Genomic DNA, 12,662 nt, shown 5'->3' with positions numbered 1-12,662 from the left:
AACCACTGAACCCTCTCGATATGTTCGCTTAACCATGCTGCTCAATGCAGCGCTTAAACATGCGCTTCGAGAGGCCCTTTAAACATGCCAAAAATATTTCCAACTTTAGAGCTCACGCGTTTAATATATAGGATTAGCATTTTCTTTCTAAAACACAGGAACATAAAACGGCTCAGCGTCGCAAGAAGTGCTCTCGAACAACAGGCGAAATGACGTTGATTAGAAACTTTCATGTCTACAAAAAGAAGGGTACACGACAAGAGTTCCAACCCTCGACCCTCAGATTAGCAGTCATCAATCTTACCAACTGCGCTATATTGACTACATACCACCGTTTCTAACAATCACTTTTATTGTATCAATAAACATTTCAGATTGAGAGCATTTGAGATCACGCAAAAATCAAAAAGGAAAGCGTGAAAAACTTAGTTGAAAGCAAGGAGTGTTCTAGAATAGCGCGGAATCTGTACGGCTTAAACGTTGCAGAAAAACACATTTACAAAAAGAACTTCAAGCTTAGTCTGGGAGATATTAAAAAACACGTAGCACCCAGGACAGTAAATTCTCCCTCTTGGCGAGCAGACTATCAGGCCCTCTTAGCCTCGTGATAACTGCACCTAACTAAGAGTCTTTTGTCCAAGGTTCGGTTCTCACCCATCTTCTTTGAGCCTTTTAGGTCATTGAACTCTATCGATATGTTCGCTTAAACATGCTGCTAAATGCGGATCTTAAACAAGCGCTTCGAGAGGCCCCTTAAATATGAAAATTTTCCAAATTTAGAGCTCACGCGTTTAATATATAGAATTAGCATTTTTCTAACACACACAGGAACATAAAACGACTCAGCGTCGCAAGAAGTACCCTCGAACAACAGGCGGATTGATGTGGATTAGAAATTTTCATGTCTACAAAAAGAAGGGTACGCGACAGTGGTTCGAACCCTCGACCCTCAGATTAGCAGTCATCCACCTTACCAACTGCGCTTTAACGACTACATTACCACCGTTTCTCACAATCGATTTTTTCGTATCAATAAACATATTTCAGATTGAGAGCATTTGAGATCACGCAAAAATCAAAAAGGAAAGCGTGAAAAACCTAGTTGAAAGCAAGGAGTGTTCTAGAATAGCGCGGAATCTGTACGGCTAAAACGTTGCAGAAAAACACATTTACAATAAGAACTTCAAGCTTAGTCTGGGAGCGATTAAAAAACACGTAGCACCCAGGACAGTAAATCCTCCCTCTTGGCGAGCAGACTATCAGGCCCTCTTAGCCTCGTGATAACTGCACCTAACTAAAAGTCTTGTCCAAGGTTCGGTTCTCACCCATCTTCTTTGAGCCTTTTAGGTCATTGAACTCTATCGATATGTTCGCTTAACAATGCTGCTAAATGCGGATCTTAAACAAGCGCTTCGAGAGGCCCCTTAAATATGAAAATTTTCCAAATTTAGAGCTCACGCGTTTAATATATAGAATTAGCAATTTTCTAACACACAGGAACATAAAACGACTCAGCATCGCAAGAAGTGCTCTCGAACAACAGGCGGAATGATGTTGTTTAGAATTTTTCATGTCTACGAAAAGAAGGGTACACGACAAGAGTTCGAACCCTCGACCCTCAGATTAGCAGTCATCAATCTCACCAACTGCGCTATATTGACTACATACCACCGTTTCTCGCAATCACTTTTATCGTATCAATAAACATATTTCAGATTGAGAGCATTTGAGATCACGCAAAAATCAAAAAGGAAAGCGTGAAAAACTTAGTTGAAAACAAGGAGTGTTCTAGAATAGCGCGGAATCTGTACGGCTAAAACGTTGCAGAAAAACACATTTACAATAAGAACTTCAAGCTTAGTCTGGGAGCAATTAAAAAACACGTAGCACCCAGGACAGTAAATCCTCCCTCTTGGCGAGCAGACTATCAGGCCCTCAGCCTCGTGATAACTGCACCTAACTAAGAGTCTTTTGTCCAAGGTTCGGTTCTTACCCATCTTCTTTGAGCCTTTTAGGTCATTGAACTCTATTGATATGTTCGCTTAACCATGCTGCTAAATGCGGATCTTAAACAAGCGCTTCGAGAGGCCCTTTAAATATTAAAATTTTCCAAATTTAGAGCTCAAGCGTTTAATATATAGAATTAGCAGTTTTCTAACACACACAGGAACATAAAACGACTCAGCATCGCAAGAAGTGCTCTCGAACAACAGGCGGAATGATGTTGTTTAGAATTTTTCATGTCTACAAAAAGAAGGGTACAGGACAAGAGTTCGAACCCTCGACCCTCAGATTAGCAGTCATCAATCTTACCAACTGCGCTATATTGACTACATACCAACGTTTCTCAAAATCACTTTTATCATATCAATAAACATATTTCAGACTGAGAGCATTTGAGATCACGCAAAAATCAAAAAGGCAAGCGTGAGAAACTTAGTTGAAAGCAAGGAGTGTTCTAGAATAGCGCGGAATCTGTACGGCTAAAACGTTGCAGAAAAACACATTTACAATAAGAACTTCAAGATTAGTCTGGGAGCAATTAAAAAACACGTAGCACCCAGGACAGTAAATCCTCCCTCTCTGCGAGCAGACTATCAGGCCCTCTTAGCCTCGTGATAACTGCACCTAACTAAGAGTCTTTTGTCCAAGGTTCGGTTCTCACCCATCTTCTTTTAGCCTTTTAGGTCATTGAACTCTATCGATATGTTCGCTTAACCATGCTGCTAAATGCGGATCTGAAACAAGCGCTTCGAGAGGACCCTTAAATAGAAAAATTTTCCAAATTTAGAGCTCACGCGTTTAATATATAGAATTAGCATTTTTCTAACATACACAGAAACATAAAACGACTCAGCGTCGCAAGAAGTACCATCGAACAACAGGCGGATTGATGTGGATTAGAAATTTTCATGTCTACAAAAAGAAGGGTACGCGACAGTGGTTCGAACCCTCGACCCTCAGATTAGCAGTCATCCACCTTACCAACTGCGCTTTAACGACATTACCACCGTTTCTCACAATCGCTTTTTTCGTATCAATAAACATATTTCAGATTGAGAGCATTTGAGATCATGCAAAAATCAAAAAGGAAAGCCTGAAAAACTTAGTTGAAAGCAAAGATTGTTCTACATTAGCGCAGAATCTACGGCTAAAACTTTGCAGAAAAGCACACGTTTACAACAAGAACTTCAATCTTAGTCTGGGAGCAATTAAAAAACAGGTAGCACCCAGGACAATAAATCCTCCCTCTTGGCGAGCATACTTTCAAGCCGTCTTAACCTCGTGGTAACTGCACCTGACTAACAGTCTTTTGGCGCCGTTTCTGTTCTCACCCATCTTCTTTGAGCCTTTTAGGTCATTGAACTCTATCGATATGTTCGCCTAACCATGCTGCTCAATGCGGATCTTAAACAAGTGCTTCGAGAGGCCCCTTAAATATGAAAATTTTCCAAATTTAGAGCTCACGCGTTTTATATATAGAATTAGCAATTCTCTAACACTCACGCGTTTTATATATAGAATTAGCAATTCTCTAACACATAAAACGACTCAGCGTCGCAAGAAGTACCCTCGAACAACAGGCGGATTGATGTGGATTAGAAATTTTCATGTCTACAAAAAGAAGGGTACGCGACAGTGGTTCGAACCCTCGACCCTCAGATTAGCAGTCATCCACCTTACCAACTGCGCTTTAACGACATTACCACCGTTTCTCACAATCGCTTTTTCCGTATCAATAAACATATTTCAGATTGAGAGCATTTGAGATCATGCAAAAATCAAAAAGGAAAGCCTGAAAAACTTAGTTGAAAGCAAAGATTGTTCTACATTAGCGCAGAATCTACGGCTAAAACTTTGCAGAAAAGCACACGTTTACAACAAGAACTTCAATCTTAGTCTGGGAGCAATTAAAAAACACGTAGCACCCAGGACAATAAATCCTCCCTCTTGGCGAGCATACTTTCAAGCCTTCTTAGCCTCGTGGTAACTGCACCTGACTAACAGTCTTTTGGCGCCGTTTCTGTTCTCACCCATCTTCTTTGAGCCTTTTAGGTCATTGAACTCTATCGATATGTTCGCCTAACCATGCTGCTCAATGCGGATCTTAAACAAGTGCTTCGAGAGGCCCCTTAAATATGAAAATTTTCCAAATTTAGAGCTCCCGCGTTTTATATATAGAATTAGCAATTCTCTAACACACACAAGAACATAAAACGACTCAGCATCACAAGAAGTGCCCTCGAACAACAGGTGGATTGACTTGGATTAGAAATTCTTATGTCTACAAAAAGAAGGGTACGCCACAGGGGTTCGAACCCTCGACCCTCAGATAAGCAGTCATCCACCTTACCAACTGCGCTTTAACGACTACATTACCACCGTTTCTCACAATCGCTTTTTTCGTATCAATAAACATATTTCAGATTGAGAGCATTTGAGATCATGCAAAAATCAAAAAGGAAAGAGTGAAAAACTTAGTTGAAAGCAAAGATTGTTCTAGATTAGCGCAGAATCTACGGCTAAAATTTTGCAGAAAAGCACACGTTTACAACAAGAACTTCAATCTTAGTCTGGGAGCAATTAAAAAACACATAGCAACCAGGACAGTAAGTCCTCACTTTTGGCGAGCATACTTTCAAGCCCTCTTAGCCTCGTGGTAACTGCACCTGACTAACAGACTTTTGGCGCCGGTTCTGTTCTCACCCATCTACTTTGAGCCTTTTAGGTCATTGAACTCTCTCGATATGTTCGCTTAAACATGCTGCTCAATGCAGATCTTAAACAAGCGCTTCGAGAGGCCCATTAAACAGGCAATATTTTTTTCCAAATTCAGAGCTCACGCGTTTAAAACATAGGATTAGCATTTTTTCTTTCTAAAACACACAGGAACATAAAACGGCTCAGCATCGCAAGAAGTGCTCTCGAACAACAGGCGGAATGATGTTTAGAATTTTTCATGTCCACAGAAAGAAGGGCACCCGACAAGGGTTCGAACTCTCGACCCTCAGATTAGCAGTCATCTATCTTACCACCTGCGCTACCATCGGATTAATAAACTTAATAAACATATTTCAGATTGAGAGCATTTGAGATCATGCATAAATCAAAAAGGAAAGCCTGAAAAACTTAGTTGAAAGCAGAGATTGTTCTACATTAGCGCAGAATCTACGGCTAAAACTAAGCACCCAGGACATTAAATCCTCCCTCTTGGCGAGCATACTTTCAAGCCTTCTTAGCCTCGTGGTAACTGCACCTGACTAACAGTCTTTTGGCGCCGTTTCTGTTTTCACTCAACTTCTTTGAGCCGTTTAGGTCATTGAACTCTATCGATATGTTCGCCTAACCATGCTGCTCAATGCAGATCTTAAACAAGTGCTTCGAGAGGCCCCTTAAATATGGAAATTTTCCAAATTTAGAGCTCACGCGTTTAATATATAGAATTTGCAATTCTCTAACACACACACAGGAACATAAAACGACTCAGCATCGCAAGAAGTGCCCTCGAACAACAGGTGGATTGATGTGGATTAGAAATTTTCATGTCTACAAAAAGAAGGGTACGCGACAAGGGTTCGAACCCTCGACTCTCAGATAAGCAGTCATCCACCTTACCAACTGCTCTATAACAACTACATTCCACCGTTTCTAACAATCGCTTTATCGTATCATTTAACATTGCAGATTGAAAGCAATTGAGATTACGCAAAAATCAAAAAGTAAAGCGTGAAAAACTTAGTTGAAAGCTAAGAGTGTTCTAGAATAGAGCAAAATTTGTACGGCTAAAACTTTGCAGAAAAACACAAGTTTACAATAAGAACTTCAGACTTAGTGCGGGAGCAATTAAAAGACGCATAGCACCCAGCACAGTAAATTCTCCCTCTTGGCGAGCAAGCATACTTTCAAGCCCTCTTAGCCTCGTGGTAACTGTACCTGACTAACAGTCTTTTGGCGCCGGTTCTGTTCTCACCCATCTACTTTGAGCCTTTTAGGTCATTGAACTCTCTCGATATGTTCGCTTAAACATGCTGCTCAATGCGGCTCTTAAACAAGCGCTTCGAGAGGCCCTTTAAATATTAAAATTTTCCAAATTTAGAGCTCAAGCGTTTAATATATAGAATTAGCAGTTTTCTAACACACACAGGAACATAAAACGGCTCAGCATCGCAAGAAGTTCTCTCGAACAACAGGAGGAATGATGTTTAGAATTTTTCATGTCCACAGAAAGAAGGGCACCCGACAAGGGTTCGAACTCTCGACCCTCAGATTAGCAGTCATCTATCTTACCACCTGCGCTACCATCGGATTAATAAACTTAAAACATATTTCAGATTGAGAGCATTTGAGATCATGCAAAAATCAAAAAGGAAAGCCTGAAAAACTTAGTTGAAAGCAAAGATTGTTCAATATTAGCGCAGAATCTACGGCTAAAACTTTGCAGAAAAGCACACGTTTACAACAAGAACTTCAATCTTAGTCTGGGAGCAATTGAAAAACACGTAGCACCCAGGACAATAAATCCTCCCTCTTGGCGAGCATACTTTCAAGCCTTCTTAGCCTCGTGGTAACTGCACCTGACTAACAGTCTTTTGGCGCCGTTTCTGTTTTCACTCAACTTCTTTGAGCCGTTTAGGTCATTGAACTCTATCGATATGTTCGCCTAACCATGCTGCTCAATGCAGATCTTAAACAAGTGCTTCGAGAGGCCCCTTAAATATGAAAATTTTCCAAATTTAGAGCTTACGCGTTTAATATATAGAATTAGCATTTCTCTAACACACATAGGAACATAAAACGACTCAGCATCGCAAGAAGTGCCCTCGAACAACGGGTGGATTGATGTGGATTAGAAATTTTCATGTCTACAAAAAGAAGGGTACGCGACAGGGGTTCGAACCCTCGACCCTCAGATAAGCAGTCATCCACCTTACCAACTGCGCTTTAACGACTACATTACCGCCGTTTCTCACAATCGCTTTTTTCGTATCAATAAACATATTTCAGATTGAGAGCATTTAAGATCATGCAAAAATCAAAAAGGAAAGCGTGAAAAACTTAGTTGAAAGCAAAGATTGTTCTAGATTAGCGCAGAATCTACGGCTAAAACTTTGCAGAAAAGCACACTTTTACAACAAGAACTTCCATCTTAGTCTGGGAGCAATTAAAAAACACATAGCAACCAGGACAGTAAGTCCTCCCTCTTGGCGAGCATACTTTCAAGCCCTCTTAGCCTCGTGGTAACTGCACCTGACTAACAGTCTTTTGGCGCCGGTTCTGTTCTCACCCATCTACTTTGAGCCTTTTAGGTCATTGAACTCTCTCGATATGTTCGCTTAAACATGCTGCTCAATGCGGCTCTTAAACATGCGCTTCGAGAGGCCCATTAAACATGCAATATTTTTTTCCAAATTCAGAGCTCACGCGTTTAAAACATAGGATTAGCATTTTTTCTTTCTAAAACACACAGGAACATAAAACGGCTCAGCATCGCAAGAAGTGCTCTCGAACAACAGGCGGAATGATGTTTAGAATTTTTCATGTCCACAGAAAGAAGGGCACCCGACAAGGGTTCGAACTCTCGACCCTCAGATTAGCAGTCATCTATCTTACCACCTGCGCTACCATCGGATTAATAAACATATTTCAGATTGAGAGCGTTTGAGATTACGCAAAATTCAAAAAGGAAAGTGTGAAAAACTTAGTTGAGAGCAAGGATTGTTCTACATTAGCGCAGAATCTACGGCTAAAACTAAGCACCCAGGACATTAAATCCTCCCTCTTGGCGAGCATACTTTCAAGCCTTCTTAGCCTCGTGGTAACTGCACCTGACTAACAGTCTTTTGGCGCCCTTTCTGTTTTCACTCAACTTCTTTGAGCCGTTTAGGTCATTGAACTCTATCGATATGTTCGCCTAACCATGCTGCTCAATGCGGATCTTAAACAAGTGCTACGAGAGGCCCCTTAAATATGAAAATTTTCCAAATTTAGAGCTCACGCGTTTAATATATAGAATTAGCAATTCTCTAACACACACAGGAACATAAAACGAGTATGGGTCAAACTCCAATGAAATCACCGTTCACGGTGAAGAATCATCCTGCACACCATTAATTTATATCTCTTAAACAGTTTCAGCGAATCGCATACTTAGAATAGTGAGACGTGATGCTCAAAAGAGAACCTCATGTCCCCGGGCTTTACCTGTTTATCCCGACAGAAAAAAATGAGGAAATTTTGAATATTCACAGCCAGGAAACATTAGGGCCGCCAATTACCATAGATATTCAAGAGAAAAAAAGTTGCCAACCAGATGGAAGAATTTGCAGACACAATGTAAAAAATAATGAAAACGCATCTTCATAATTTTGCAAATAAAAAAAGTAACCAGTAGAGCACATTAATTTCCTTTTTCGAAAATGAAACTCTTTAAAAAGAAAACAAAATTTCAAAAAATTGAACTCTTTGCACAAAAGGAAAAAATCGTTAAACAAAAATTATGCGCCGGAAGATAATTAGAGTACAATAGGTCATATTTCAAATCCCTTGCAGTGCAGAAAAAAACTTATTCCAAAAAACCAAATATCAATCGACTGCAAAAACTCACAAGAACTCGACAAAGAACTGATAAAGCGAACTTAAAAATTTCTGAAATATGAACCAAAATATAAACACTATAAAATCAACCACAGAGGGTATCAAGGAAGTATTTTTACTTATAATCTAATTACAAGCTAAACAAATGAGCGAAACGGTCGACAAAACGGTTTTCAACATAAAAAAAAATTACAAGGTCGAAAAGTCATTTACTGAACGCAGAGCATGAACAAAAAAAATTCTCTCGCCCAGCAAAACTTTGATCACAGTAGTTTTTTTGACTTTTGCTTACGAAGACTGCTTGAACACCTAGGTGAACAAAAGTCTAATTCAAAGCCGGGAAGTCATGTTGAGAGTTAGGTACGTCATGTGTGACCAATTACGCGAAAGAACAAAAAAATTCCGCCAATACGAGTGCAAAATAACAAAATGACGTCATGCACGCAATTCAATTGAAATTGCATGCTGACGTCATATGATTATAACAAAAAAATTGCCTGCGACAAAACAATGAAGAGATGGCCAATAATAGCCTCAGTTATTGCTTTGACGCTACTAAAAATAACTTAATTGAAAATAACAAGAACATAACAATTGAAATAAAATTAGCTAAAAAATAAATAACCGAATTTTCGATATAAACAAGTACCAATGGAAATAGAAAACATTCTTTCAATTGCACGACAATTAGAAGCTTCACACAAAGTTACACAAACAAAAATAAGTACATAAATATCTATTTTTCAAGTAAAGCGAAAAACTAAGGAATTACGAGAACTCGGGGAAAACAACAGCGTTGACAAAAAAAACAGTATTTAAATTACGATAGAAACTGCCTGTGAGCATTAGGCTGACATTCAGTTACAAGTAAAACAAAAAACGCCAAAATAAGTCAAAAATAGATAAACTAGACTTAAACAGCAAAAATAGTTGGAACACCTCTAATTTAGCGCAAAACTTTCTTCAATTACCAAAAACTCAAAACTTCATTTACCAGAAACCTCCAAAACCCTATCAAAAGACCCAGAAAATTACAATAGCAAACCAAAAAAACTCGTAGAAATTTCAAAAAAAACACCGAGAACTTTCTTCACTTCTATGTTTCTCGCTGTTTCAAAACAAATCATGTTTCAAAACAAAAAATATCCGCTCTTTCGGCTCTCCAAATCTTTTCAAACAACTTTTTCAAATTTAATTCACAACCTGAACTTTCCGGTTTTCTTTCTGATAAAATCGGTCTCGATCATATCAATGACCGCAATTCACACAGCACCCCCAGAAGACTCAACAGCACTAGGAGAAACAAAACAAGTGACGTCGGTAAAATGCTCTCGAACCACTGCCGAGCAGTTCGCTTTACCGATAGCTAGCTGTGGCTTAGGGAGGCTAGCTTTTGATTGGAGAAGGGGTGAGCATGGAGGAGAGGGGAAGAGGAGGAAATGAGTACGAGGGTTGCTGGTGAGCGCAGTTAAGAGGCGCGCGAGCGGGAATACTGGTGGGGCGATGGGGAGAAAGTGGCCAGGAAGTGTGTGAGTATGGTTCAAACTCCACTGAAATCACCGTTTCTTCAATTACCAAAAACTCAAAACTTCATTTACCAGAAACCTCCAAAACCCTATCAAAAGACCCAGAAAATTACAATAATAGCATACAAAAAAACCTCATAGAAATTTCAAAAAAAAACACCGAGAACTTTCTTCACTTCTATATTTCTCGCTGTTTCAAAACAAATCATGTTTCAAAACAAATCATGTTTCAAAACAAAAAATATCTGCTCTTTCGGCTCTCCAAATCTTTTCAAACAACTTTTTCAAATTTAATTCACAACCTGAACTTTCCGGTTTTCTTGCTCGCTCACCTATCAAACATGGCCGGCAGACTGCCGGAAAATAGCCGCGATAGACGCTTGTGGCCTTCCATGAATTGAAACAACTAAAGAAATAAGATAGACTAGCAGTCCTTCAATAGACCTCTTAGTTTTTTAGGTTAGATTCGGACTGTCAATTTTGTGACACATACGGTCTATAAGGAGAGCTTTTTCAAAATTGATATTCGAAATTAAAAACTCAAGACTAATATTCAAGAATTAGGGCATATAAGTTTGCAACTACTTAGATGCACACTATTGATCTTAAATAAAAAAATGTTCATAAAATTTAAAGTTCCATAGGTGAGTTCAGAAGTCATTTTTTGAGTAACGTAAGTCACGCAATTGACCTAAAAGCAGAAGTAACGTCACGCACAAAAATTTTAATTGCAAAGCAATAGAAGTCACGAAAGTCAATTCCAAGAAGTCAATTCCAAGAAGTCAGGTCGTAAGAATCATCGATGGAGACGACGAATTAAAAAAACATAGCAGGACAAGTCCTGACGTACAATTCAAAGAATTTTCATTGACTAAGCAGAAAAACTAGACCTAGAACGGACTAGGAGTGAATTGAGAAAACCATTTTAAAAAAAAATCAGAACAAAAACATAAGAAATAAACAGAAAATCAATGTCAAAATGCAGCATGTGAACAAAAAAACCACTAGCGAGAAATGAAAATTTAATTCAAACAGAAAACTAGGCCTAGAATGAGCTGTGAATGGATTGGAAAAACCATTTAGAAAAAATCCGATCCAAAAAATCGAAAAAACAGTAAAAATCAGAGTGAAATTGCCGCATGTGAACAAAAAAACCACTACCGAGAAACCGAATTTTTGTTGAAACACCGTTTTCTCACTCTACTTGAAAATGAGAGCGAAATAAATTCACGCCGCAAAACCACTCGCTTTTTCGCTCCATTTCCTGTTTCGGTGTGACCAAAATCACTACTCCAATTTGACTTCAAAAATCATGAAAATGTGTGAACAGATCTTTAAAAAAAAGACAGCGCCCCAATACAATTTGAATTGTAAAGAATTTGAATTGTAAAAAACCAAGAGAAGGCCAATAATAGCCCCAGCTATCGCTGTGCGGCTATTAAAAACCACGATGTCCCCAATAATAGCCGCTATCGCTTCGCGGCTATTAAAAAACGGAAAGCCACAACGCCTCTTTGAGTCGTAAAAAACCTCCAGGAAATCGGTAACCTTAACCGAGTAGGAGGTGTATGCTGAGTGTGTAGGTCACAAAGGTGAGGCGGGTTGAGGGTGTGCGCGCGAGGTTGCGGTCGTATGAAGTTGGTGGGGGTGTGGGTAATTAAACCTCCTCGGCAGTATAACTTCAGATTACAAACTGACCGATAAAAATTACAATAATCTTTTTCTCAAACTTCTTTCTATTCGTATTATTGGTGACTTATTGGAGGACAGCAGAATCACTGTAGTACCATTAGATCAACATACAATTTCTTGTGTGGATGAAAGGTCACGTAGATAACTTTACAAAAAAAATCATTTTAACAAAGAATCTTATGTCAATTTGATGTTCAGCAACACAATAATCTAACAGGTATATATATATCGCACTGTTCGGAACCCTGTTACCCACAGACAAAATTGTCCTTATGCGCATCAAAAAATAAGTACCTGAGTTATCAAATGAGCAAACACTAGACTGTGGGTTGCTGTAGAGCCCAAGTTGCCCACCCAACACTTGACAGCCTCCAAATTTGGGGTGTTCAACAAAAAACTCTTCCTCTTCGGGTCGTATGTGGCTGTGGTCTGGATGCCACGAAGGTTGCTACCATGTGTCAGCTCAGTTATGGCAAAAGAGCCGAATATTCGCATGCTTTCTACGTCTTGCCTGTAAAAAAGGTACGAAAGCAAATTTTAAGAAATCATTCACGTAATGGATGCAGATGTAAATACGTTGAGCAGACAACGAAAAGCAACAAATTTTATCCTCCAACAAAATTCGTTAAAAATGAGTACACCTTTAACTGCAGCTCAAAGACCAAAAATAATCCGTTAACCATCTATTTGCTTTGCTTAGAAGACAACGACATGCAAACTATGATGACAGGGCCCAGCAGTAACCAAGATTGGGCCACATGGATTAATTTGTATATTCGCATTAACGCCAAAGTAGGTCGAACATCCACTAACACAACCGACTAACGTCGGGCGGATTGCTCTCAAACG

At 39.3% G+C, this 12,662-nt stretch overlaps 1 protein-coding gene across 1 annotated transcript in view; it reads right to left on the bottom strand.

Moving 5' to 3' along the window:
* The window catches only part of LOC142337447 (peroxisomal acyl-coenzyme A oxidase 3-like), an 88,605-nt gene that overhangs the window by 72,599 nt on the left and 3,344 nt on the right, over window positions 1-12,662 (bottom strand). Inside the window, exon 3 of the mRNA XM_075386675.1 lies at window positions 12,108-12,324. Coding sequence (XP_075242790.1) covers window positions 12,108-12,324 — 217 coding nt within the window. The remainder of the gene's footprint in view (window positions 1-12,107; window positions 12,325-12,662) is intronic.

Source organism: Convolutriloba macropyga, chromosome 4 (genome assembly GCF_964194025.1).
Source record: "Convolutriloba macropyga chromosome 4, txConMacr16.3, whole genome shotgun sequence".
Taxonomy (NCBI): domain Eukaryota; kingdom Metazoa; phylum Xenacoelomorpha; order Acoela; family Convolutidae; genus Convolutriloba; species Convolutriloba macropyga.
Note: the sequence above shows the minus strand (reverse complement) of the source record. Positions and strands in the feature narration are given on the sequence as shown.